We start from the raw sequence: 26,573 nt of genomic DNA, 5'->3' as shown, positions 1-26,573 counted from the left end.
TTAGATCCAGGAGATGGCTGATCGATAGATGGTCCATCAAGAAGCATGTACAGGAATGAACGCAGAGTGGTTGGGATTGATTCAGCTTCAGATGAGGTTGAGAAGGAACCCGTAAAAGCTTGCCGCATTTGAAGATATTCTCGACGGAGGATCTTGGCTGCTTTGTGCAGGGTGGAGACTTCAGTTGATGAATTGTCTTTCATATCAACTATAGCTTTGGATAGGTCATCGTCAAAAACAAGAGACCAGCAATGGTTAATCTATACTGCCTTGATGTCAGGAATCATGCGCTCAATGTCCTCTCTAAGGCGTGTTGTATTGCATTTGATGTAGGGAAAGCCGAGAGCAGCAATACGCTTATCATAAAGGGTCGTCAAGTGAGCCATTGCTAGCGACTCCCCTGAACCACGGTTATCTTCAATAAAGTCAAGTAACTCATTGAGAACATGTGCTCGCATCACCTGCGTGTTATGACTCTCAGTGATGTCACATCCGACCGTCTCCACTTTCCCATACAGCCGAGTCAGGCACGCACGATGATAGACGGCATTGATAGCGATCAAGTCACCAGCGGACAGTTTAGACAACAGGCGTTTGTCGCCCAACAGCTGAGCACAGTCATTGATTTTTTTATCCAAGCCAAGTGTAGCAGCTTTTCTGAGCTCTTTCTTGTTGCCCACTTCATCACAAAAGAGACACAGAGTGTCAACTGGTTCGCTCAAAGATGCAGAGGTGATGTCTGTGTGACTGACCTGGCTGCACGAGTTTTTACCGGGCTAAATGGCACTTGTCCTTGATGCTTATTCCTGGCTCCCTGCACTTTCTGATTGTCGACAGCATTCCTGCAAGCTTTGTGCCACACTACATGATTAGATATCATCAGCTGCGCTATATTCTGAGTATCGATGTCACCAGTATTCTCTACGAATACAAAATCAGGCAGCTCACCTAATTAATTGAGTTCCTGGATATTGTTCACAACCTGTATGTAAGTGGCTAAAAGTCTTTCAGGATTGTTTCTCAATTTAACAGATGATGAGGGATCCGAAGTTGGATTATGAGTCTCGTCTGATTGACATATAAAACATAGGCTCCAGTCCATCGTGGCAGGTGTGCATTCACAGTTATCGGAACTCATTTGGATTAGTCACTGAATCCAAAAGTAAAAATTCAAAATTAAAGGTCACATAACATAGATACATTATGTGACTAACTCATGTGTGGATAAATTCAGCATGAGAAAACCATTTCTGAGTTGGGTCTGACCTAACCATCATATAGTAGACATGTTAAGTCATGTCTCGTTCTCACAATTTTTTTTCTCATACATTTTAGAAAAAATGTAACATTTATGTATTTTTGTCTATGATTTGACTTTTAAATCCATCAGAAAGCAAAATTGTCACCGAAAATGAGTTCAGTGACGTCAAATTAGTTAGAAAACATGTATCATAATAGTTTCTATGACAAACAGTTCATGAGCTATGACTGGGCCATGTTTTCCAAAATGGTCGACGGCGGCTATCTTGGATTTTGAGATATGACGTGTGTCTTTGGATAAATTTGTTTCTTTGACCCTAAGGAACTTCCATGCCAAAGGGGACCTGTGCATCACGATTTGAAATCAAATGTCACTTAACATGTCTACTAAAATGAAAGTAATTGAGAAGGCACTTTCTTCCACATTAACGGTACTTGTGTGTCATTTTATATATAGTTTGTACATTTTCTCTCAATGTAAGTCTGATTTTGAATTTTAAAAATGCAAATTAAAAAAACAAAAATTTTGATTTTTTTTTCCTTAAAATTGAGATAGCATAAAAACTTGACCTGATTGAGCGAAATTAGATACATTTCTGAATTCAGCATGCAAAAAACATATAATGACTGTTGAGAAGACCTAGACCTCTGAAAAAAATATTTCAAATACAGCCCAGGTGTTATCTTCAAAAGGGGTGTTTTAATTAATGCAAACACTCAATTTTCACCCTTGCACTTCCTTGGAGTTCTTTTTATAATGCCTGCAAAGTTTCAGGCTGCTAGGTTTTTATAGTTTTGGAGTTATGGAGGACGGACGGACACACACACACACACACACACACACACACACACACACACACACACACACACACACACACACACACACACACACACACACACACACACACACACACACACACACACACTTTGCCTTTTATTAGTATGGATGATGCATTCATGCATGCACAGACTCACAGCAAATATTGAGAACAAGGGTGTACCAGAGATCCAGCCCATGGAAAAGTTGAACTTGAAGTGGGGAGGCTGTACCAAAGATATTCAAGAGAGACGACAATCTGATGACAATTTTCGAACACTCAACCTCTCCACAGGCGGTGTTGAGGAGCTTCTGAAAACCGTATGCTTCATTTCTTGGGGAAAGGTAAATAAATAGATTTAGAATTATCAAAAATGAAGGATCGTGACTGCAGAGGTTGTTGAAATTTGAAAGTGAAAGACACCATGAGATGCTGAACGTTGTGTTGGAGAAACAAGCTTGTGACAAGTAAACCTTAGTTGACAAATTCCTGTGCACGATAAGAGGGCATGGGATTTAAGTTCGGGACCACACTGGGACCGTCCATTGGGACCACACTCTGCACAGAGCGCTGGTACTGCCGAAGCAGTCTCCTGGGCGATTGGGCACAATCCTGGATGGATGCAGATTTGAGTTATTGAAGGAACAGTATTATCATCACAACATGTTGGAATAATTGTGGGTGATGGCACAGTATGGCTTTCTTTTTTCACCATCAGATCAAATGCTCATTATGCATGATGTTAATAATGTGAGGAAGTTCACCCTGCATTTTGGATATGTTGACACTCCAAAAGTCCTCGTCTGTTCCATGCTCCTGTGGTCAAACGTGGTCAAACCTTGCCTTGATGAAATTTTTACACAAAAAAACAACCCAAGAACATGGACAGAGATTTGGATTGGGAATGCAATATGAACCAAACCCAAGGAGATCTTTAGAACTGTGCAAAGCAACGCCGGTTACACGACAAGGTTGGAGTACACAAATACAGGAGTTGAAATTTCTCAGGGATTCCTTTTTACCCCATCAAAAATAGTTTTTTTTGTAATTAGAGAATAAATGCAAAATTGAAGAAAATGTACATTTTTTGGATATTATCTGCATTATTCATTGACAAGGTGTGGATCCTCAACTCCTGACCAGACATGTGTGTGCTACAAATTGAGAAATGTGTATGCGCAGCTTGTTGAATGAATTAAACATGGCTCCACAAGTCAGGTGCAGAAATTATTGGCGAAGAAATGCTCTTCTATCCATTACAAACAATGGACTGGAACTTAAAATATGGGCCCTGGATTTGCCGAGCTCGCATCGAGTTTTAAGCTGCACAAATGAGGATTTGTCAACAAAACAAAATCCACAAAATTAGAAGTCGTTTTCAATAGCCAGAAGAATGAGATGAGAAGAGCAAAAACAAATACATTGTTTTCCCACATTTAACATCTTGCTGTCGTTATCACAAGTGGTTGTTTTTGTATACAAAACGCAGTCCCATTGTTGAGCAAGGTGAATAAGGATAAAAGGCAATTTACTCACAGTGGGACCACAGAAACAAGGACATACTAGAGGGGGAGCACTCGGTAGAGTGCAAAACCTCCGCCGCTAATACTGCTGGGTCACTTAAGTGAACCTGATATCCTATTAATTGTAGGTCAAAACGGATCAGACTCTACTGAACCACGATTGAATAAACTAAATTAGATCGACGCGCATGTAGAAATGCCCCAAAAAAAAAAAAAAATCGAAATTTTTTTGGAAAAAAAGGTGCAAAATTTGTTTTTTTTTCTCGAACAAATTTTTTTTGGGGGGGGGGGGTTGGAAATCACTTAAAACATGTAGAAATGCAAAAAAAAATTCAAATATTTTTCAAATAAAATCGAATTTTTTTTGAAAAAAAGTTGCAAAATTGTTTTTTTTTTGTCTAACAAAATTTTTTTTTTTTTGGTTGGAAATCACTTAAAACATGTAGAAATGCAAAAACAAAAATTCAAATATTTCTTCAAAATGGCCGCCATAGCGGCCATATTGGACTTTGGACCAAGTCCAAAATCTAATGGCATGATCCTTGGACCAGACCGAACCCCCCCACCAAGTTTCGTCGAAATCCGTTGAGGAGTTTTTCCGTAATACTGTTCACAACAAACAAACAAACAAACAAACAGACAAACAAACAGACAGGGGTGAAAACAGTAACCTCCGTCCATCTTCGATGGTGGAGGTTAATAACAAGGAAACTTGGACACGGGAGGAGGCGATTTGGCCGATCATGCCTGCGCTTCATCCGCACCCCATTTCAATTCAATCTGTTAGTCTAGTCATTACCTCTGCCACCGAAGGTGAATGTTTAAACCCCTTTCTATCCATCTGTCTGTCTGTCAGTCTGTTTGTTTGTGTACAGGATATCTCAAAAAGTTGTGCACGGATCCGGATGAAATTTTGTGGGCAGGGTCGGTGTGTGACAAGAACAAAGTGATTAGATTTTGGTGAAGATACGGATCCGGATCCGGATCTGACTACTAGAATTTTTAAAGTGATTCTTCACCATTGAGAGATAGGAGCAAAAATGATATATAGCACGATGTCTGAAAAAGTTGTGGACAGTTGGGACGAAACTTGGTGGACAGGTTAGGTGTGTCACAAGGACGAATTGATTCGATTTTGGTGAAGATCCGAATCCGAATCCGGATACAAGAATTATTAAATTTTTAAAGTGATTCTTCACCATTGAGAGATAGGGCCAAAAACAATATAGTAATGTATAGCATGATATTTCAAAAAATGTATTTGGACCAATATGTTCTCGTGAAGCAGGCATTAAGTGGTGGAGGTGTGCGCTCTGCATCTTTATCATTGACCTTGTCATGTGACTAATTCAGCATCTATGTCAGGTCAGGTTAGATCTGTGACCTGCTACAGGTACCATGTAAACCTGTACTAACCTGTTCCATGGTCGGGTTATCGGCTACTAAACCGTCTCCCCCACCAGGTTTTCTGGTGAGGAGGGTGTTTGGATATGGACACCCAGCAGGATTAAAAACAAAACCTGTCAAAGGGCGGAGGAGCTCCTTGTGAGCCAACGGCCATCCATATCTAGAGCCCAACTGTGTCTGTGGACATCCTCCTGCAGTTGAGTCACTTCTTATTAGAAGGTTGGTGGCAGGATTTGCACTACGGCCACCGTAAAACCCTTCATTCCGCAAAACACAAAAACATAAAAAAGATCTGAAAACCCACTCCGTGGTAGTACCTCCTGTGCAGCTTCCCTTCGCAGGGCAGCTCACCGGATGATGGGATTGGGGCAAAGCCTTCGGGACCCCAATCGTTGACGATAGGAGGGAAACCACGGGGTAACATCCCTGGGTCAGATTGCGGGAGAGTGTGTCGGAGTGGTGCTGAGGTGTCGTCCACAAGACGGCGATCTCCTTGGGTGAGCCTGAGGTGGTCCCTTCCGGTGGGTGCCTGGAATGTCCTATCCCTAAGAGAGGATGATCACCTGTCTCTGTTATCATCTGAGCTCAAGCGTTTGGACATCGGGATTGCAGCTCTCTCTGAGGTTCGGAGACCGGATTGCGGCGAGATAATGGTGGGTGGTTACACCTACTATTGGTCTGGTCGCTCTGATGGTTACCATACCCAAGGAGTTGCTGTAGCTGTGTCCAATAAGCTGACCCCAATGATAATTGACGTAACACCGGTCAACGAGCGTATTAGGAGATTAAGGATTCGTCACTCCTTAGGTGCAATTTCCCTGGTCTCTGTTTATGCTCCGACTGAGGCGAGTGATCTCACCGTGAAGGATGCATTCTACGCCACGCTCGAGTCTGTGGTTGATCAGTGCCCCAGACGAGATACACTTCTAGTCTTGGGGGATTTCAATGCATCGACTGGAACTGATAGGGATGGTTATGAGGTGTGTGTTGGTCCCCATGGGTCAGGAACTATGAACCAGAATAGCACTAAGTTCCTTGACTTTGCAAGAAGTCATGGACTTAGGGTGCCTGGTTCATGGTTTCAGCACCCACAAGCTCATCGCTGGACTTGGTATTCCAACGCTGGTGGTGTGGCAAAGGAGATTGACCATGTCCTCATTAACGGTCGTTGGAGGATGATCCAGAACTGCAGGGTCTACCAGAGTGCTCAGTTCCTCAATACTGACCACATGCTTGTTGTTGCAACTCTAAAGCTGCACCTTAAATCCTGGAGAATTGTACCATCCCAGCTTAGGCTGGATGTTGGCAAACTCAGGGATGAGAGAGTAGCTGAGGAGTTTGCGAACAGGCTGAGTGGATACTTGGGGGGTCTGGGTGCTTTGGGGGGGTGCTGAAGAGTTGTGGAGTGCCTTCAAGACCACCGTCCTTGATGTTGCCGGTGGATGTCTTGGAACTCACCGCAGGGCAAAGAAGAATTTTGTCTCTTAAGGGACACTGGATACCATTGACCAGAGTCACAGGGCCAGGCTGAATGGCAGAGCTGAGCTGTTCAGGGAGCTGAGGCATAAAACTGTACGTGCACTGAGGGTGAACAAGGAGGCCTATGCGCGAGGAATCTGTGAGGGGGTAGAACATCACCTGTGGACAGGTGATTCTCATCCCGCTTACAGGGGAATTCGCGCATTGCGTTCATCCAAGCCCATCCGTCGGAGCACTGCAGTTAAAGCAGAGAGTGGTAGGCTTTTGACAGAGGTGTCTGAAGTGAAGGCCCGCTGGGCCGGTTACTTTGAGCGGTTGTACCAGGCTGATCCCCCAGCTGTCGAGTTGGACGTTAAGGGTGTTACCATCCCTGTTGCTGACCCTAGAATCAACTGTGGTCCACCTTCGCTTGTGGAAACACGCTCTGCGGTGAACCGGTTGAAACAGGGCAAAGCTCCAGGGATCTGTGGCATCCATGCTGAACTTCTCAAGGCTGGTGGAAATGCTGCACTCGTGTCGTTGCTTGCAGTTTTGTGCTCTGCCTGGAACACAGGCATCATCCCAACTGATTGGAAGAGAGCCTTGTTGTCCCTCTCTGGAAAGGGAAGGGTGATCGCCAAGACTGCAACAACTACCGAGGGGAGAAGCTGCTCTCAGTGCCGGGCAAGGTCTTTGCTCGGATAATTCTTGATAGGGTTCGCCACCATCTGCTTGAGCACCAGCGTCCAGAGCAGTCAGGCTTTACACCAAAGAGGTCAACGATTGACCGTATCCTTGCTCTTCATGTCCTCACCGAACGCAAACGAGAATTTCGGCAGGGGCTGCTTGCAGCCTATGTTGATCTATGTAAAGCGTTCGATTCAGTGAATCGGGATGTCCTCTGGAGGATTCTTGGTCTTCGTGGGGTGCCACCAAAACTGATCGATCTGATGTCTGAACTCTACTCTGGTACTGAGAGTGGTGTGAAGTGTGGTGGTACCATCTCTGACTTGTTTCCAGTTGTTACTGGAGTTCGTCAGGGGTGTGTACTGGCCCCCACACTTTTCAGCACTTGTATGGACTGGATTTTAGGGAGGATGTTAGAGAGATCAAGCTGCGGTGCATCGTTTGGGAATGTCAAGATCTCGGACCTTGATTTTGCAGATGATGCAGTCATCTTTGCGGAGACTTTAGATATCCTTTTGGGGGCCCTCGAGGTGCTGAATGAGGAGTCGGAGCCGCTGGGATTACGGGTTTCTTGGGTCAATAGTAAGATCCAGGCTTTCGGTGACATCTTGGATGCTGCTGTCCTGTCTGTGTCTCTTTGTGGTGAGGATGTTGAGGTCGTGGAGAGATTCACTAACCTTGGCAGTGATATTCATGTCTGCTGGCTGTGAGTCAGAGGTCAATAGACGTCTGGCTCAGGCCTGGGGAGTCATGGATTCACTGGATCATGGGGTGTGGCGCTGCCGGTACCTGTGCGGGAGGACGAAAGTCCGAGTCTTCATGTCCTTGGTACTTCCACTCTTGCTCTATGGATGCGAGACTTGGACTCTGACCAAGTATCTGATACGGAGACTTAATTCCTTTGGTACGAGTTCTCTTCGGAGAATCCTTGGCTATCGCTGGTTGGATTTTGTGTCCAACGAGCGGTTGCTGAGAAAGACTCGGATGAGATTTGTTACCAGCATAGTCCGTGAGCATCAGTTGCGGCTGTATGGACATGTGGATCGTTTTCCTGACGCTGATCCTGCTCACCAGATTCTCTCAGCGAGGGAGTCTCATGAGTGGAGGAGGCCAGTGGGCCAACCACGTGCCTCGTGGTTGCAGCAGGTTGACCATCACCTCAAGGAGATGGGGATGGGCCTGGCATCTGCCTGGGGGATGGCCAGACGGAGGCCCCTGGAGTACCGGCGGAAAGTGGACGCAGCGACGCGCTGTTCTGGCACATGCTCCCATACCTGACCTGACCATTGACCCAATTTCACTTGGGGAGGGATAGAGTGGTGAGGAGAGACATCGAGGCTGCCACAGGAACATCATAAAGTGCAGTGGTCATTGGATGAGTCAAACAAAATAATCATGAGAATGAATGAACAAGAAAAGAGAGCCACGATAAATGAAGAAAGGAGGGACACGTATGCATTTGTGTGTGTCGGTGTGCATGCATCTCTCCAATCTGTCGCTCTCCCCTCTGTTTTCTTCTTTCATTCTCACGCTTGATTTGTTTGGCAAGCAAACACACACACACACACACACACACACACACACACACACACACACACACACACACACACACACACACACACACACACACACACACACACACACACACACACACACACACACACACTGGTGAAAATCAGCACATTTGTGATTAAGGATTGTACACACTTCAAAAATAGGAATCAACGCTGCCCCTCCTGCCACCCCTGCCACTCCCCTTCCCAGTTCTCTTTCCATTAATAAATATACATAAGTTCAAAACATTCTAAATGCAAATTAAACTTTAGTTCGCAGTCCGATGAATGCTGTACAAATATAATGTGAGTACTTAACAGCTCAACCATGCGGTATCAGGCAGTCAGGTAACCTGACTAGTTGGCCAGTTTGACATTCCCATCAGACCCAAGTTCAAATCCAATGTGGTGTTAATTAATCCATTGTCCACAAGTGTCCATGCAATTCATGTTTATGTCTTCATGACTGTTATTGCTTGTCCCCCCAATGCCTGTTGTTGGCTTAATCGTTCGGGTGGTGGGCTTAGGATCCTAGGATCCTGAGTTAAAATCCCGCTCTGCTGTTGAATTAATACCAGGTGGGGTTAACTCAGCCTGTCATCCTTTTGAGGTCAGCAAAATGAGTGCCAGCATGCTGGTATACTGCGGCGGAGTGGTAATTGTGTCCAATAGCCAAAATATATAGCCCAATAAATAGCCCAATCTCTGTGGCTTTATATATTTTTGAATTGAATTTCACCAATTTTTCAGTTGAATTCCACATTTAAAGAACTATATTTAAAGGTAAGCTTTTGTGGTTCTCATTTTCGTGTACTTTATCCATGCAGAACTTCGTACGGAACATGGAACAGGCCATGTTTGCAATGCAGGAGTGGTGGCTACCTGGTAATTTAACAAGCTTAGCGGGAGACCAACCATTACCTTTTATGTATGCAAAACAAATTTAACTGATGCTTTAATGTAGTTGGGTATGCCTGGAATGCATGACATGAAGAATTACTGGTCTGTAACACCTTTCCTTAGTACGGTGAGGATGGAGGTACAGGAAAACAGTAGGTTTTAATTTTTAATCTCAGCAGCATATGAGTGATCGTGTTTCCCCTTGTTCTCGCGACTGTTTCTAAAACCATTGGTTATTTTATATGAATCGGTTGTTGCTTCGAAGGGTTACGTGGTTTCTCTTTGTGAGTTTCAAAGCAATTCATGTCAGCCTCCTTTGGCCTCTTTCATCAATGAGCCATTTTTGACCACTAGCCTGCCATTGGATGGATGTCCTTTGGGCGGTGGACCATTCTTGATTCACACTGGATACTGTTGAGCGTGACAAACCCTGCAGCGTTGCAGTTCTTGACACACTCAAACCAGTGCGCCTGGCACCGACTACCATACTCCGTTCAAAGGCACTTAAATTTTTTTGTCCCGCTCATTCACACTCTGAATGGCACACGTACACAATCCACGTCTCAATTGTCTCAAGGCTTTAAAATCCTTCTTTAACCTGTCTCCTCCCCTTTATCTATACTGACTGAAGTGGATTTAACAGGTGCAATCAAATAAGTGATCATAGCTTTCACCTGGATTCACCTGATCAGTCTATTTCTTGGAAAGAGAATGTGTTCCTAATGTTTGGTGAAGCCTTGGTCGACCCACATGAGTATGTCTAATAATTATGTACTGTTTGAACTAAGTACCCCAATTAATTACGTATTATTGGACCTTGACTACGTCTATTAATTAGGTCCAGTTTTAACGTAAGTTGGACCATTACTACGTCTCTTAATTATGTGCTATTTGAAAATACCTTTAAGACCTTTAGATGTCTTAGATATTTTGGACCCCTTAAGACCACTTTAGACCCTTTGGACCTTTTAAGATCCTTTAGACCCACTTACATGCTTTAGACCACATATCATTTAGGCCTATTAGACCACTAAGACCCCTTGACCCATTCGAACATTTACACCCTTTAAGACCCTTTTAGACCCATTGTACTCCTTAAGACCCCTGCACCCTTTAAACAGCTCAAACCCCTCGACCCTCAGAACTTTTACACCTTTAGATCCATTAAATCCTCTTTAGACACTTTAGACCCCTTTGGTCTCCTGGATCCCTTAAGATTCTTAAGACATTTAAACCCCTTCATACCCTTTAAACACCTTGGACCCTTTCAGACCCTAACTAGTATTGGAGTATGCCCTTTAGATTAATTTATAGCCGTTACATCTTTTAGACAATTTGAACCCCCTGCACCCTTTGGACCCATTAAGACCTTTCAACCCTAACTAGTATTGGAAAATACTGGTACCCTTTAGGCTCCTTATAGACCCTTTTAGACCATTTGGACCACTTAGACAATTTAGACCATTACACCATTTTCACCATTTACACCCCTTAGACCCTTTAGACCTGTCGACCTGTCGACGTTCCTGACCCATTAGACCCCTTTAGAAGCACACCACACAAACATCTTTAGAGTCTTCTTTCAATATACAGGCTATACTTCTTTCAGCAAGTAATGTGCAATGTCCACCCACAATTTGCATATTGGGTCACTGAATTGGTTCACCAATCAAAACCGGAAAGCATATTGTTTTTGGGGTCAAAAGCTCAAAGGATCAAAGGTCACATAAAATATCAATTTTCATCCTATTAACTTGAAATTTGAACAGGGTTTGCATATTGCATCACAGAATTGGTTCATCAAAAATCAGAACGATAGAATTAGCCGTTTTGACATGTCGACGGTTTCCATGACAACAATTTCTCCCCCATTATAAACAAATGGGACTTTTTGTGAATCGATTATTACCATACGTCAGTCATTTTTCAGCATGTCAAATTGAAAGTTAAGCAGCGTATTTGTATGTATGTGCAGTATATGTGAGTAGGATTTGGTCAAAATTAGTCAAAGGTCAATGTCAAGGGTATCCAAAACATGTTAAACATCTATTAGGCAGCAATTGGAAAATGTATCAGCCAAATTTGTTGTGCATAACATTCAATCACATAAAACACTAGATAAGTCAAATTTTATAAATTGCCAAAGTGCTGTTTCTATGGCAATTGTTTATTTGAATTTCGCAACTATCATGCAATGCACGACATCTTTCTTTTGGGTCACCGAAATAGGTGACCCTTATTGCCAGTAATTCTGTCTGTTTGTTTGGATGTTTGTTTGTTTGTCATCAGCATAATTGGTAGTAAACGTGGGCGGATTTTGACCAAACTCGGGTGCTAGGTACATGTTATGACCTAGTGCTTTGGAAATTGTGATGGTTGCTAGGGACGCTTTGGTTCCCTAGCAACAACCGAAAAACCTTCAAATTCGGTACCGTTCACGCGAAATCAATTCCGAAAGCCATTATCCCACATAGGGTTATGAAATTTGGCCCGAATGATCTACAGGTGATGATCTATAAAATAAATTCCGTTTTTTGTGATATATGGAATACTTTACCCGCAGCGCCCCCTACAATTAGGGGGTGCACGAAAATTGGCGAAAATTGAAGGCCCCTAGAGAAGAGGTGAGTGCATCGATACGAATGAAACTTTGCAGGTTCATGGTACTCAATGAGTTCTACAACTTTGCCTCAGGACATATTGACCGATTTCGCTTAGGTCAGGGGTCAAAGGTCAATTCGTGCAAAAATCGATAATGTGCGAGAGCTGGAGGTGCCTTCGCGCCAAATGCTACTCCTCCTAGGGGTTATGGTCGGATGGTCATGAAAATTCACACTAATCGTCTGGAATACATTGTGCACAAACGATCGAGCCAGATTTTCGATTTAGATCTTTGTTCACCACAGCACCCCCTCCAAATTTGAGGATTTCCGATATCAAACCGCATTTTCGGTACTTTTCATTCAAATGGATATTCAAACCGAGTAGTTATCAGGAGATGGAACTGGATGAGATTTGTTATGCATAATCTTAAGGTGATTCCCTATCCACTATATGACATCCATTTTGCTCTATATCTTATAGTTTCCATGCTCGGAGACCCATCACCACCTACCGGCTTGTCTCGTTTGTTTGTTTCTTTGTCCGCACATAATGTGCCAAAGTTGACCATAATTTTTACACGTTATCTTTTTTTCATCTGATTACCTCTATAAAGTATGCACAATTAGAATGTGAGTACATCTATTAGATATGTCTGGCACAATTAGAATGTATGTCTATAAAATACAAACTATGAAACCACAAAAGAAGTCCTGGCGAGGTCTTCAATCTATAATTGCTCTTTCTCGTTAGAAGTTATGTATTTTATCCACAATGAAGTTAAATTGAAGACTAAAGCACATCATGTAATTTCCCACAGCAGGAAACAGAAGCACCCAAGCAGTTCTCTTTCGTGGCAATAGTTTTGATTTTTGACAGAAACACTGAGCAGTTATGTATAGCGGCAAACCAATACTCACAGAATTTATCGGCATAAAAGCAAATCCAATCAAGCAAATGGACAAAGATAGCAAAACGATAAATCCAATACAAAGGTGAACACCCAAAGAAGAGACATTTTGCAATCGCATACATGAGATGTCCTTCTGGGACATGAAGTAAACGTTGTCATTAATGACAATCAAAATGCAGTGCGGGAAATTCTGGCAGAAGCTCGAAGATCAGCCTTTGCCCATGGCCCATTGGGTCGCATTCTATCGTGCACAGAAATTGCATGAGGATTTTGGTTTCACAATGCAGCCCAACCCCGAATTAGTTACTTCTGGAAGTCTTTGATGAGGTTTCTCTGAAACTTATTTCTCAATGCCATGCACTCTTAAATGCCTTGCCTTCCAATGCATCGTTCTGTTCCATTCCTACGAGTTGAACAAATGGATAAATTTCCTCTCTGCAAAGATTTTAAAACATTTTTTTTCATGCAGCCCATAAACCGAACCCTCTTTTCAGGGTAATAGATAACATGTGAAGGGTCTCATACCTTTTGTTTCACTGGTCTTTCAACTACTTTATTAACCTCAATCTTTTCTGCTATTCTAACTTTCCTTTGTTCGATCAGAATACAGGGTCACTGAAGTATTGTATATGACTTGAGTCTGCTGAAAATGGCTACATGGCTGAGAACTGGTTAAAAGGAGGATTGTTACTATGAGGGGTGAGGGGAGGGGAGATCACTTAAAGGATTAATGCATCATTTTAGGATTCTTGCTGGAATTTGAAGGAATTCGAAAATTCTGAGAATATTCAACTTGACCAACAACTGTTTCAATTTGAGTCCTGAAGGGATCACAAAGGTACAGTTCGGAATTTTTATTTTCAGAATCTGAATATTCAGGTGAGAAGGAAGAAGAAAACGGTGTCACCAGCCGGGGTCGGGTCACAGCATCATTGCCATTATTGGCTATCTTTCTGAGATCCTCTCGCATGAACAGCCGAGCAGGTCGACCCTTCATAGCTATAATCGCTAAATTTCGTACCATTTTAGATGTGGATGTTTGCTGGCCAATGAAATTTGGGAACCATACTGAATTGGGAAGTTGTATACTGTATGAGGGGGCACATACTCTACAGCAATATTTATCTTAGACCACCAATACCATCACTACCACCACTGCCACATGGTGGTGGCTTAACAGTTAAGGTAAGATCAGGTATGAGAGCATGCACCAGAGGAGCGCGTCTCTGCGTCCACTTTCTGCCGGTACTCCAGTGGCCTCCATTTGACCATCCCCTTAGCAGATGCCTGTCCCATCCCCATCTCCTTGAGATGCTGATCAACCAGCTACAACGACGAGGCACGCAGTCGGCCAGATGGCCTCCTCCACTCACGAGGCTCCATCGCTGAGATAATATGGTGAGCAGGATCAGCGTCAGGAAAACGAGCCACATGTCCAGACAGGTGCAGCTGAAGCTTATGGACTGTACAGGTAACAAATCTCATCTGAGTCTCTCTCAGCAACCCTCTTGTTGGACACAAAGTCTGACCAGCAATAGCCAAGGATTCTCCGAAGAGACCTGGTACTGAAGGAGTTAAGTGTCCATCTCAGATTCCTGGTCAGAGTCCAAATCTCACATCCATAGAGCAAGACTGGAAGCACCAATGTCTTAAAGACATGGACTTTCATCCTCCTACATTGGTACTGATAGTGCCGCACCCCATGATCCAGTGAATTCATGACTCCTCAGGCCCAACCCAGATGTCTAATGACCTCTGGCTCACAACATGCGGAGACATGAATATCACTGCCAAGGTAAGTGAATATCTCCCTGACCTCATCATCCTCACCACAAACAGGTAAGACAGGACCTCAACACCCTTAATGGTTAAGGCGGTTTGTTTTGGATCATAGGTTTCTGACTTGAAATGTCAGCCGTGCAAAAATAACACCAAATGGGTCGACTCAGCCTGTCATCTTTTTGAGGTTGGAAAATTGAGTACCAGCTCAATGTGGGCAAGAGATCAACAACAGGTAATCTGGGGATCGCAGTGGCATGCCCACCTCCCAGTGATACATGTCAGTGAAAGAGAAGCCTTCAGGTCACCTTCGAATTTGGTTATGCCTGGTGTTGGCTTAATGGTTAGGGTGGCGGGCTTTGGATCCGATGGTCCTGAGTTCAAATCCCACTCAGCTGTTGAATTAATACCAGGTGGGGTTAACTCGGCCTGTCATCCTTCCGAGGTCGGCAAAATGAGTGCCAGCTTGCTGGTATACTGTGTTGGAGTGGTGACCCGTCCAGGATTGTGCCCAATAGCCAAGGAGACTGCTTCAGCAGCACCAACGCTCTGCACAGAGTATGGTCCCAATCTCTCTCTCTCTCGAATTTGGTTGACAAATTATCTTACAACAACAACAACTACTAGTACTAACTACTACTACTTCTACATGTTTAACAGCATAAATTATTCCCTTCTTTTGGTTTTGGCTGGGGAACGTTTTTGGCTCAAGTTATTCCCACCTTTCCGGTACCCTTGCGGAACTGGCTGGCTAGGCCTGACACTTCACTCTTCAGGTGCAGGAACTTTGGAATTTGGTCAGAGTGCTGGCAATAACTCTGCTCTCTTTGCCAGAAAACATGGTGGCATCTTTAATGTCTACAAAGTCAAGCCAAGAGGCAGATCCTTCAATTTAACCTCCTTCTGATGGACGGCACACCCAATGATGCATCACCCTTCATGCAAAACATCAGAGTGCCAGTTTATCACTGGGTTGAGATTGAAACCCAGGCAAGACAGCTTATGAGATTCAGCATACACAGCTATCTCGAGGCTCTCTATTCTGCCAGCCCGTTTACTGTTATCTGCAGAGACAAAAATTAAATATCCTCTTGTAAATTTCCTTTAACAGTAAAATATTTGCAATTTCCAATTCCAATACAGTGGCATATACGACGTATTATTCAAACTAACCACACCGTGTTTGCTCATCCATGGCATGGTTTGTAATAAGACAAAAAATAAAGTGGCCCACCTCACGGTATCGTCCTTCAAGCTATGGTGGTTGGGCAGCAACATCACATGGTTCTCGTCTCCGATTTTGCCATTTCCCTCCCCAATGGTTGGGGTTCGATTTCCCATCTATGTTGAATAATGCTGGGATGGCACCTGAGTTAAATCAGTTTATTCCAATGTGGTCGATAAATTTCCTTGCCACGTCCTCAACATTTATCTCGTGGCAATCGTGTTCAAAACGAGTGGAACGCACGCCGTGCATTTCGTTGGAGTGAAAGTCTCCCCGTTTATTTGAATTTATTTGTATTTGAGTTCGTCTTCTCTCTTTTGTGTGTAGCTCATCTGGAATGGAGTTCTGGGGAGCTTATGGGATGGTGCGTCGTCTACCCGTCAGTCCGTATGTCCGTCCACAAATACTTTCAACTTCTTCTCTGAAACTACGAATACGATTTTGATGAAACTTTACCATAACGTTCATCACCATGCATGTCCCAAAGTTTGTTCATGGCATAAAAAAATAATCAGGCCCGAAAGGGGTCTACTGGGGTTGCCCCCCAAAATAAGTGTTTGCTTTTTTTCTCAGAAACCACACACACACACACAATTTGGTCAGAGTGCTGGCAATAACTCTGCTCTCTTTGCCAGAAAACATGGTGGCATCTTTAATGTCTACAAAGTCAAGCCAAGAGGCAGATCCTTCAATTTAACCTCCTTCTGATGGACGGCACACCCAATGATGCATCACCCTTCATGCAAAACATCAGAGTTTTTCGATGAAACTTGACCACAACTTTTATCACACGTAATGTACTAAAGTTTGTTCATGGAATAAAATAAAAAAAATCCATAGGTATTGACTTTCTTCTCCATTATATATTGTGTGGGTCATCCATGCTTACCTCATCCAGCCACCACCAGGTGAGCACCCAGGGGTATTGCCCCCATGTTTACCTGTTTATTATTCCCGCGTTTTCGAAGAAAAACGGGAATATTGTGATTGTCTCCACCGTCCGTCCGTCCGTCTATACGTCTTACCCTGTAACTCGTCCTACACCGTTTGAAATAGGAACTTGAAACTTTGGGACATCGTAGATATATGTATGGAGAAGTGCACAACACTGTCGGATTTTTTATATGACCCCTTGGGGCCGGGCCAGAGGGGGTGGGGTCAAGGGGGCTGATTAAAAAATGTATATATATATATATATATTGTCTTTTAGAATTTTAAATCAAACATATTCATGAGTTATAGATTTAACAACATATTTTTTTAACACATGATGATCAGGGAGTGTTTGGGGGTTAGGGGGTCAAAATAGCTCCTCCAACACCGTTTGAGATAGGAATTTGAAACTTTGGGACATAGTAAATATATGTATGGGGAAGTGCGCAACACTTTCAGATTTTTGATCTGACCCCTAGGGGCCTGGCCAGAGGGGGTGGGGTCAAGGGGGTTGATTTTTTAAAAATATAGTCTTATAGCATATATAGACTCATAAAGCACATCAAATAGAAAAGAATAGTCAATCCATTTTGCAAGATAAAATTTCATCTAGCGTTAATGGGACAAAGCAGTGCGCGTGGGAATATGCGATGGTGTGCCATCAACAACGTAGTTCTAGTTTTAAGCTTTGTCTCCGATTTTTTAAGCTCAGTTTTTCTGTTATTATAGTTTCTTCCCACTCGTATTGCTATCCCCAAATTTCCCTCTTGCAAGCACTTCTTTATATCCTAGTTTCAAGGGAAAGGGGAGGGGTGGGGGGAGTAGACAGATGGGAAATGAGAGGCGAACAGCATCATACCTAAGACCTTGCCCTTGGCTTTAATGGCAGGAAGCACCATCCAGCGAGTGAGAGCAGACTGCAACCATGAGAGACCACTAAGCCAGGCCACAAAGCCTGTAGCCTTGCCCTTTTCCTCATCGACTGGGTGCAGCAGACCCACATCGCCATTGGGGCTTTCATTTCCTGAAAAAAACCATAAAATCGAAATAATTTGTATTTGAAGAATTACAGACAAGGAGCAACATATACTCGTAGAGCAGATACGTTTGGAAATGGGGGGAATGAAGCAGAATAACCAACTCAAAACAATGACTGGAAAGTATCTTCCAAAGTTGAGATTTATAGTCTCAGCTGCTTAATATCTGTAAATTGCAATAGTCTTTTTAAATGCATTGCAAGGCCAGACAAGGAAGTGTGATGCATGAGGAGGTCATTTGGCCCATCTTACCTGCACATTGTGCTGAACATTTTTTTTTTTTGAAATGTTGGCCTGTTTGAAGTTCCCACCCGAGCACAAAGCTCACGATGCTGGGATCCCAGGTTCAAAGAGCATTTCGTGCGTTGATTTGTAAATTGTCCACTAATGCAAAAATCATTCAGGTAAAATTACATCGATTCTCGTAATGTTCCTGTCCTTCTATGTGACTTGAAAAAGCTGCTTCATGATTCTTGGTCGATCACTGTATAAAACGTCACAAACTTCATCAAATAAAAGGTTTTGACAAAAATCAATTGCGCCGTACGTGACGGGGGTAAATTGTGAACCTTGTCATAATGTATTATTGTAGTCCTGATTAATTCAAACTCATTGAATAAAATTTTCTTCACAATAATCACGAAAAGAGCATTGAACATTAAAAAAAAAAAATTATCTGGAAAATATATTCATCCTAACGGGGACTTCATTGCAGTATCTGCTCACCTTGGCTGATGAAGTATAACGGTAAAGACGACATGTTAGGCATTTCCATCTGTCGTATTAATTATAGTGAGACTGTTGGTTCCTAAGGAATTGCTCTCCATCCGATTATTATCTCATGAGTTGCAAAGATTCATTTGAAACTCCAGTTTTCATCAAAATGAATTGACTGAATGTGCGTCTTTGTTCATCAGACCATTAACACCAAGCTTTGGTATCAAAAATGAAAGCAAAAAAGAACGGAAAACACACGTGAATAATATGCATGATGAAAAGCATTCACAATATTTATAATAATAAATAACCAGCTTATAAATAATCACAATAAGAACGAGAAGGGCACTCAGTAGAGTGCGTGTACCTTTGCCAGGCTGAACATTTCACGGTTTGTATCCTGTTGATCGGCCGGATCTGGAGCCGGGCATGAACAAAAATCGAATTGACTTGTTATTGTCACCGAACCAACTCATCCACCAAGTTTTCTCATAACTCATCCATAAATTTTTGAAATACTATGCAATACATAGTTTTTGGCCCCACATCCCTCAATGGTGACGAATCACTTGATATATTAAAAAAAAATTGCATGTCTGGATCCGGATTCAGATCTTCATCAAAATTCAATCAATTCTTCCTTGTAGCACTCCCAACCAACGTGCCGACCAAGTTTTGTCCAACCCCGTCCATAACTTTTTGAGATAGCATGGCTATCTAACGTTTTTGGCCCGATCTCTCTTCCTCTTTTTTTTCTTCTTTTTGGCCCTATTGGCCGGTGACGAATCACTTTTTAAAATTCTAGTAGTCGCATCTGGATTCGGATCATCACCAAAAGCTAATCAGTTCGGCTTTGTCGCACACCCAACCCCAACCTGTCCACAAAATTTCATCCGGATCCGTCCACAACGTTATGAGATATGCACACAAACAAACAGACAGACAGACAGACAAACAAACAGACAAAGGTGAAAACAATACCTCTGTCCATCTGCGATGGATGGAGATGATACCATATCAAAACGATTTTTGCTTCCCACGGAAAACAAAATTTCATGTTTTGATCAATTTCTGTTTCATTCCCAGACCTTCCCTTCCTCTTCCTGCTGTGTTTGAGCTTGCATCCAGCTGTTCACTCCATGTGTCCTCTCCACCCCCTCTCCTTGATCTTATTCTTCCACATACCCATTCTTCCTACAAACACTCCCTCTGTCATGTCCATCTCCCCTGCTGTTGGTGTGTTTCCCCCCTTTCAACTATGTTGTTCTTATTATTTTATGCTCTGGTCCATTCTGTGTTCGAATTCATCCATGAGCCTCCACTCTGTATACAAAACCCCCTAAAACATCCAAGATAAAACCCACATGTCCACAACGGATTTAGCAAGTCAAGTGCCCAAGTCTTCAAATCCGAAATCAGATTAAGGGAGAAATGGATTTCATACTCACATTGAATTTCAAGCATTGTTATTTAACCCACAGAGCTTGTAATAGTAAGATATTGCACACTTATGTGAACCCCAATGTTTCAGATGATATCCCTTCATTATCCCCCATTATATTCTCACTTCGTGATGCAAATGCAAAACCTTTGTTTACTGTTGGACAAGAATTCAAAGCCAACATCTCGGCTTTGAAATCATACATCTGTGACTCTAAACGTGGGAAGGAAACCCCCGCCAGACATGAAGCTGTTAGTGTGGGTTCAATTTGTGCTGGGAAGCAAACGTTACTAACAAACAGTATTCCAGCATGTCTCGAAGCATGCACGTCATCCTTCGGATGGAGATGGAAAACCGGCCATCTCGTTAGCATTTAGATCGAGGACATTGAAGATAGCACAATGTCTTTCAGAAACAGCAGGCCATTGTGTGTCAGTGTCCAAGCAAAATTCTCTCCTTGGAGTTAGTTGTGTAATTATCACTGCCTGCAGTCGGTGAGAATGCTGAAATGTTGACGGGGCGCGGGCATGATGGGCCAAATGGAAATTCAAGTGATCCCGATTACCTTGTGATCCCCATGTCGTCGAAAGAAGCCCAACATATTGGAGCCCCCTCGACAACATCCACTCACCTACCGCATTCTTCCTCACCATCTTCCTCCATTGAGGCAGAAAGCAGCGGAATGTCATCATCTAGGTAACCACCAGTGTCCCGTGGGAAAGATGCTTCAGAGGTGTCGAGTGGGTTCGTCTCAATTCTCACCGGTGGTCGGCAACTGGACAAAATTGGCAACGGGGCAAGGAGCAACAGAAAGAACGGGAGTGCTGAATATAGATAGAACTACAAAGTATAGATGATGAAGATTGATACAATGATCATTTTTTTGTGTGCGTTTATTATGGCAATAAACATTAGGACTGCGATTGTTGTGCAATTATAACATTGTTATGGAAAAAAAATTGACAGCTTATTCCTATTAAGTTGATCAGTCACATTCTCCCTTCTGAAGTGTATGGTCCTGCATTTGATCAAATGGATTAAGGTAATTTATCATCAAATACTAGTACTGTGTTTCATAGGGGACTTGAAGTTGGCTGATGTCTGAGATAATGTAAAAAAAACACACACACACACACAAACACACACACACACACACACACACACACACACACACACACACACACACACACACACACACACACACACACACACACACACACACACACACACACACACACACACACACACACACACACACACCTCTCTCTGGAGGAGAACGTGTTTAGGAAAGCATCGGCGTCATAAATGTTGTTCCTTAACGGCCACAATTATTCCCACATTCGTGGGTTCGTTAACATCCGACGAATGATGGCAAACGGGACGCACAGTTTAACGTCCATCGGAGAGACGGTACACAAATTGATAAATCACTGTTCCTGTAAAACACCAGAATGACAGTTTTTATCTGGGTTGAGATTTGAACACGGGCTAGATGATGGCGTGGATCGTGGTACGGGAGTCATGATTCATGGATGTCAAGACAAGAATGAAGTAAAACGTACAACGCAAGATAAATCACACACAGATGCTCGTAAATTGAAAGGACATAATGATAATATATTCTCACTTTGTGATGCGAATTGAAACAGCAAGACAAAGATTTTTTTCTCAGAGTTGTAATTATGACGCGTCATCCTTGCGGATCATCAGATCGACGTATAAACGATAAAATAAATAAATGAGGGGTTCTGCGGTTCTCACATCAACAAAAAATAGATGTGAAATCCAAAGAGCAAGAAACACTCAATGTCAACTCAAGGTCTTGTCAAAAGGGACAGAGGTTGACAAATTTCGGTCAAAAGCCGTACGTTGTTCACGACTCAAACGGGACCTCAGTGATGATTGGAATGGTTGCGTGCACGAGTCTTGTGGTGCAGTACATACTCCAAGCATCTGCAGCTCCATCCTCCCCAAGGGCATTTCAGATCAGAGTCACTCCACAGTTGAAACGTCAAACTTTAGAGCCATTGTTTGTCTTTTTTTTTTTAATTTTTTTTAAGTATTTTAAATTTTTTTACAACTACCGAGTTGATCGATATTTTGTATTTCCTCAAAATTACTGTCGCTGAATGGATGCTTTGTCGATCAAATAATTGTATTTCATTAAAGCATGTTCACAATCAAGAATGGTTTGATTATAAAAGGTTTTTTTTTTGTTTTTTGCATCAATTTCAACTTCAATTATTTCACCGACAAAGCATCAATTCAGCTGTGAGGATTTATTCCCGAGTCCCAGAGAACTCACTTTTTGAGCAGAGGAAAAAAAAAAAAAACACCCCAGAAATTAATAAAAAGAATGAAAGAACAGAAATCAAAGTGTGCGGTTCATTTGCATCATGACTTTTAAAGAAGGCTCCACATTGCACTGAGATCTTGACAAGCAGTGAGATTGTGCGCTTAATGCGCTGCAATTTCATAATGGGACTTAATCAGAGGCAAAGGAAGACTCATCGCAGGATAAATGAGAGAGCGTCTCTGGGTTTTAAAGCTTCTTCGTCGGGTATGCATAATTCACTTAAACAGCCTTTTTACAGCCATTTTCCCCTGCAGAGCAGGGGCTAGCATTTTGTGGGCTCCATGCAATCATGGTTCCCTTGTTGAGGCAATGTTTTATGGCCGGATGCCCCTCCTGACGCAACCCTGGTTGCCTCTTATGACACACAGGGATATGGTACACCTATTCTAACCGGGGAATACACCGGGACTAGTGCACTGGTACTCATTTCGCCGACCTCGGAAGGATGACAGGCCGAGTCAACCCCCCTGGTGTTAATTCAGTGGAAAATGGGGCTCGAACTGAGGACCTTAGGATCCCAAACCAGCCACCTAAACCACTAAGCCAACACCAAGCTCCATAATCCACTTAAGTTGAAACAAATCCAAATTTGGGAGAACTGTACTCAGTGGCGTAATGGTTACAATGATAAAGCATGAACAAACAATGCTGGGAAGGCAATGGCAAACCACCCAGTATATCCTTTGCCAAGAAACTGCTTCAGCAGCACCAATGCTCGGTGAAGAGTATGGTACATCAACAAATTTAAAATTTGGGTAATTTCTACAATCGTGTTGCTTCAATCAAAATTATTGTTTCAATCAGTCATCGAGGAGGGCAGTGTGGCCATATAAGGTGTTTTCTGGGAGGGCGTTGACTGTCTTTCACCTGATGGAATTGAGCATCTACGAGACCCGAGTACTTATTATTTAAGCAAAACTGATGGAACTGTTGATCCCCTACCATCTCTTCTTCCACCTCCTCCTCCTCATCCTACCCAAACCTCTTTCTTCCTTTCCAATACACTTTTTCCTTCACTCCAAATTCCTAATAAATCTCCTTTCCCTTTTCTTATGCCATCAATCTCAAACATTATATTCCCATGTTCTCCCTGATCTCAAATGTGTTTCACTGCCTTTGTATTTCTGTTTTATTTTCTCATCACATATGTAGATGGCCCCAAAAAAGCAAAAGTGCAAGCTCAAAGCCGACAGTAACTCTTTACAGTCCTAAAATAAGCCTTATTATGAGCGAGTAACGTAAGATGGGACGAGTAAGCAGTTACATAGAAAATTAAATTTAAGGACCAAAAACCCCCCCAAAACAAACCAATGCAGATTATGGAATAGTCTGCAATAAATAAAGGCAAACAATATCTTCATGGAGATTAACGGTTGAGCACACATTTGGAGTAAAAGACAAATTTTAAGTAAAATGTGAATATAGAGACCAGTACGAACAAACACAAAGCGAAATCATAAACAGGCAAAAAGCATGGAACAAGATGATGAGGATATTAAAACAGAAATACCCAGGAGGAGAAAATGGGAAGTACAGTAAAAATGAGATAATGCAAGAAAAGGAACATGCAGCATTCCTTAACATGACACAAATGGCAGGGGAAGATTTAAGTCCAGGAATGCGATTTGCTCGGCAAGACGAAGATTGGTCAGAAGAACACAAAGCCGGCACAGCGAACTGTGAGGGCTTCCTAAAGGGCTGACATTAGAAGTCAACCAGAATAAGAGTACAGAGTGGCTAGTTGACTCCAGCATGATCTCTTCTGAAAGAAAAGCCCGATGGAGATTGATGCCGGCTACCGCAGTGCACCGCGAGCAGCAAATCCATGGGACTATTCAGCACGCCGGATGAAACCAGAAACAAACCAGAAATTTCACATCAGGAAGTGTTATCAAGTCAATAATTATTCTTTTGGGTGTACAGAAGTATGAAATCTCCCACATTGTGCCATCGATGCAGATGGAAGGGCCAAGCAATGGTTGAAGATAGCGCATGACTCCGTGCATGATGCAGAAAGCAACACGTGCGAGGCTTGTGGAAGGAGAGCAATACATGAATGTTTTTTTTTCTGTAGTGGTAGAAAAATTTGTATTCACACCTCAGTCGCAACAAGAGATATGCTGATCACACCACATCCAAGGAAATTAAGTTGGGGACACAAGAGCACTGGCATAATGCAGAGCGCCGAGTGATGCTGCACAGCACTTTGTGACACGACGAGCCAAATGGTGCCAATAAATGACATAACCTTCCAAAAGACAAACAGATGGTACGTGCCTCGATTCAACAGTGATGAAATACATTGTCCAACAAGTTCCAGTGAATGACCAGTTTGAGGCTGCTCATAAAAGATCAGCAAATGATTTGCACTTTTTCTGAAAACACATAAGAATAGATTAATTATTTATGGGTTGACCATCACTCTCCGGATCGTAGAGCAGTTTATGATGCCCTGCAGGCAAGGAAGGAGACAGAACTTGTCTCTCAAATTCACAGAATACCGAGAGGTTATTTAGTTATCTAGTTCCATCAAGTCATGGCCGACTTCTGGTGACATTCCTGATCAGATTTCTCCAAACAACCCTGTCCTGCACTCGCTTCCTCAAGCTTTAAGCTCCGACAGAGACGGCTTGGTTGAAGTCTTTACCCCATCCATCCAGCACATACAAGTTCTGTCTCTTCGTCTTCTTCCCGCAACCATACCCAGCATGGTTGATTTCTCCAGACTTTCGTTTTCTGCACACATGACATGTCCAACCAAAGGATGACAGTTTCTGGTTTAGCTTCAGTGCTTCTAATGTGAGCGGCGGTCTAATTTCTTCATGCACCGATTTGAAAGTCCTCTTTACCGGTGATGAGCGGATCGATGCCGAATGTCAAATGAGGAGGGAAGAACAAAATGAAAAGCATGTGATATGTACAGGAAGCCTCTCGTGAACGCAAATGAGGTTTAGTGGTCTCCGAGCAATACCTGTCTGGATAAAAAAATATATAATAAGATTATCATAATGAAGCATCTCTCCCAAAATTCTCCAATGATTTCTCATGACATCAATATAAACATGATGATGATCTTATCGAATATCAAGAGAATTATTGCAGTATATCTTGATGCACAGATCCAGAAAGCCTGCCTGGGCTCTCTACTAAACAAGCTTCCAGTAAGATTGGATCAAAGAACAGTCGAGCGAACCACTTACTTCTACTTTTTAATTGTTTTTATCTGTGTATTTGGTGACAAATCAGAGGGGAAGTGGCTCTGATTAGTCAATAATGAAAGTGTGATAAATGAACTCTGTGCTTTGGAAAAAAGAGCATTTAACACCTTGTGAACACAATCACATAAGGGGGTTTAAAGTCTTAAATGCACAAATGAATTTAGGTTCAATGGCTTCTTTTTTTTCTGCTTCATCTGCAAGTATACTTGTTACAATATGATGGGAACACTATATCTTCTTTCATGATGCTCCTTGCTAAAAAGTTTCTAAAAGATTGTTATTCCACAAATTATTGTTTATAATTTTTTTTTTTAAAAAGCAAACAGTTTATTATCTCCGCCACCAAAGGTGGGTGGAGATTATGCTTTCAAACCTGTCTGTCTGTTTGTCCATGTGAGAACATGATATCTCAAAAACTTTGGACGGATGAGGACAAAACTTGTTGGACAGGTTGGGTGTGTTACAAAGACGAATCGATACAATTATGGTGTAGATCCAAATCCGAACCCGGATCTGAGAATTATTTAATTTTTCAAGTGATTCTTCACCATTGAGAGATGAGGGATAAAAACAATCATAGCCTTTCAAAAAGTTGTGGACGAATTATAACAAAACTGGGTAGATGAGTTGGTTAGGTGACAAGCACAAGCCGACTCGATTTCGATTCGGATCTGAATCCAGATCGGGCCTATCAATGGGATGCAAAATGTGAACTGTTCAGGCCGGTGGAGGTATGCGCTCTACCGT

General features: G+C 42.6%; 1 protein-coding gene across 7 annotated transcripts in view; it reads right to left on the bottom strand.

Annotated features, from left to right (window-relative positions):
- The window catches only part of DISP3 (dispatched RND transporter family member 3), a 529,314-nt gene that overhangs the window by 254,140 nt on the left and 248,601 nt on the right, over nt 1-26,573 (bottom strand). For all 7 annotated transcript variants that reach the window (XM_085899158.1, XM_085899165.1, XM_085899159.1 and 4 more), the window contains 2 exons: nt 20,888-21,027; nt 17,917-18,081 (listed from right to left, as the gene is read on the bottom strand). In XM_085899158.1, coding sequence (XP_085755284.1) covers nt 17,917-18,081; nt 20,888-21,027 — 305 coding nt within the window. The remainder of the gene's footprint in view (nt 1-17,916; nt 18,082-20,887; nt 21,028-26,573) is intronic.

This window comes from Eptatretus burgeri, chromosome 10, assembly GCF_056783735.1.
Source record: "Eptatretus burgeri isolate ZD-2024b chromosome 10, Ebu_testis_v1, whole genome shotgun sequence".
NCBI lineage: Eukaryota > Metazoa > Chordata > Myxini > Myxiniformes > Myxinidae > Eptatretus > Eptatretus burgeri.
Note: the sequence above shows the minus strand (reverse complement) of the source record. Positions and strands in the feature narration are given on the sequence as shown.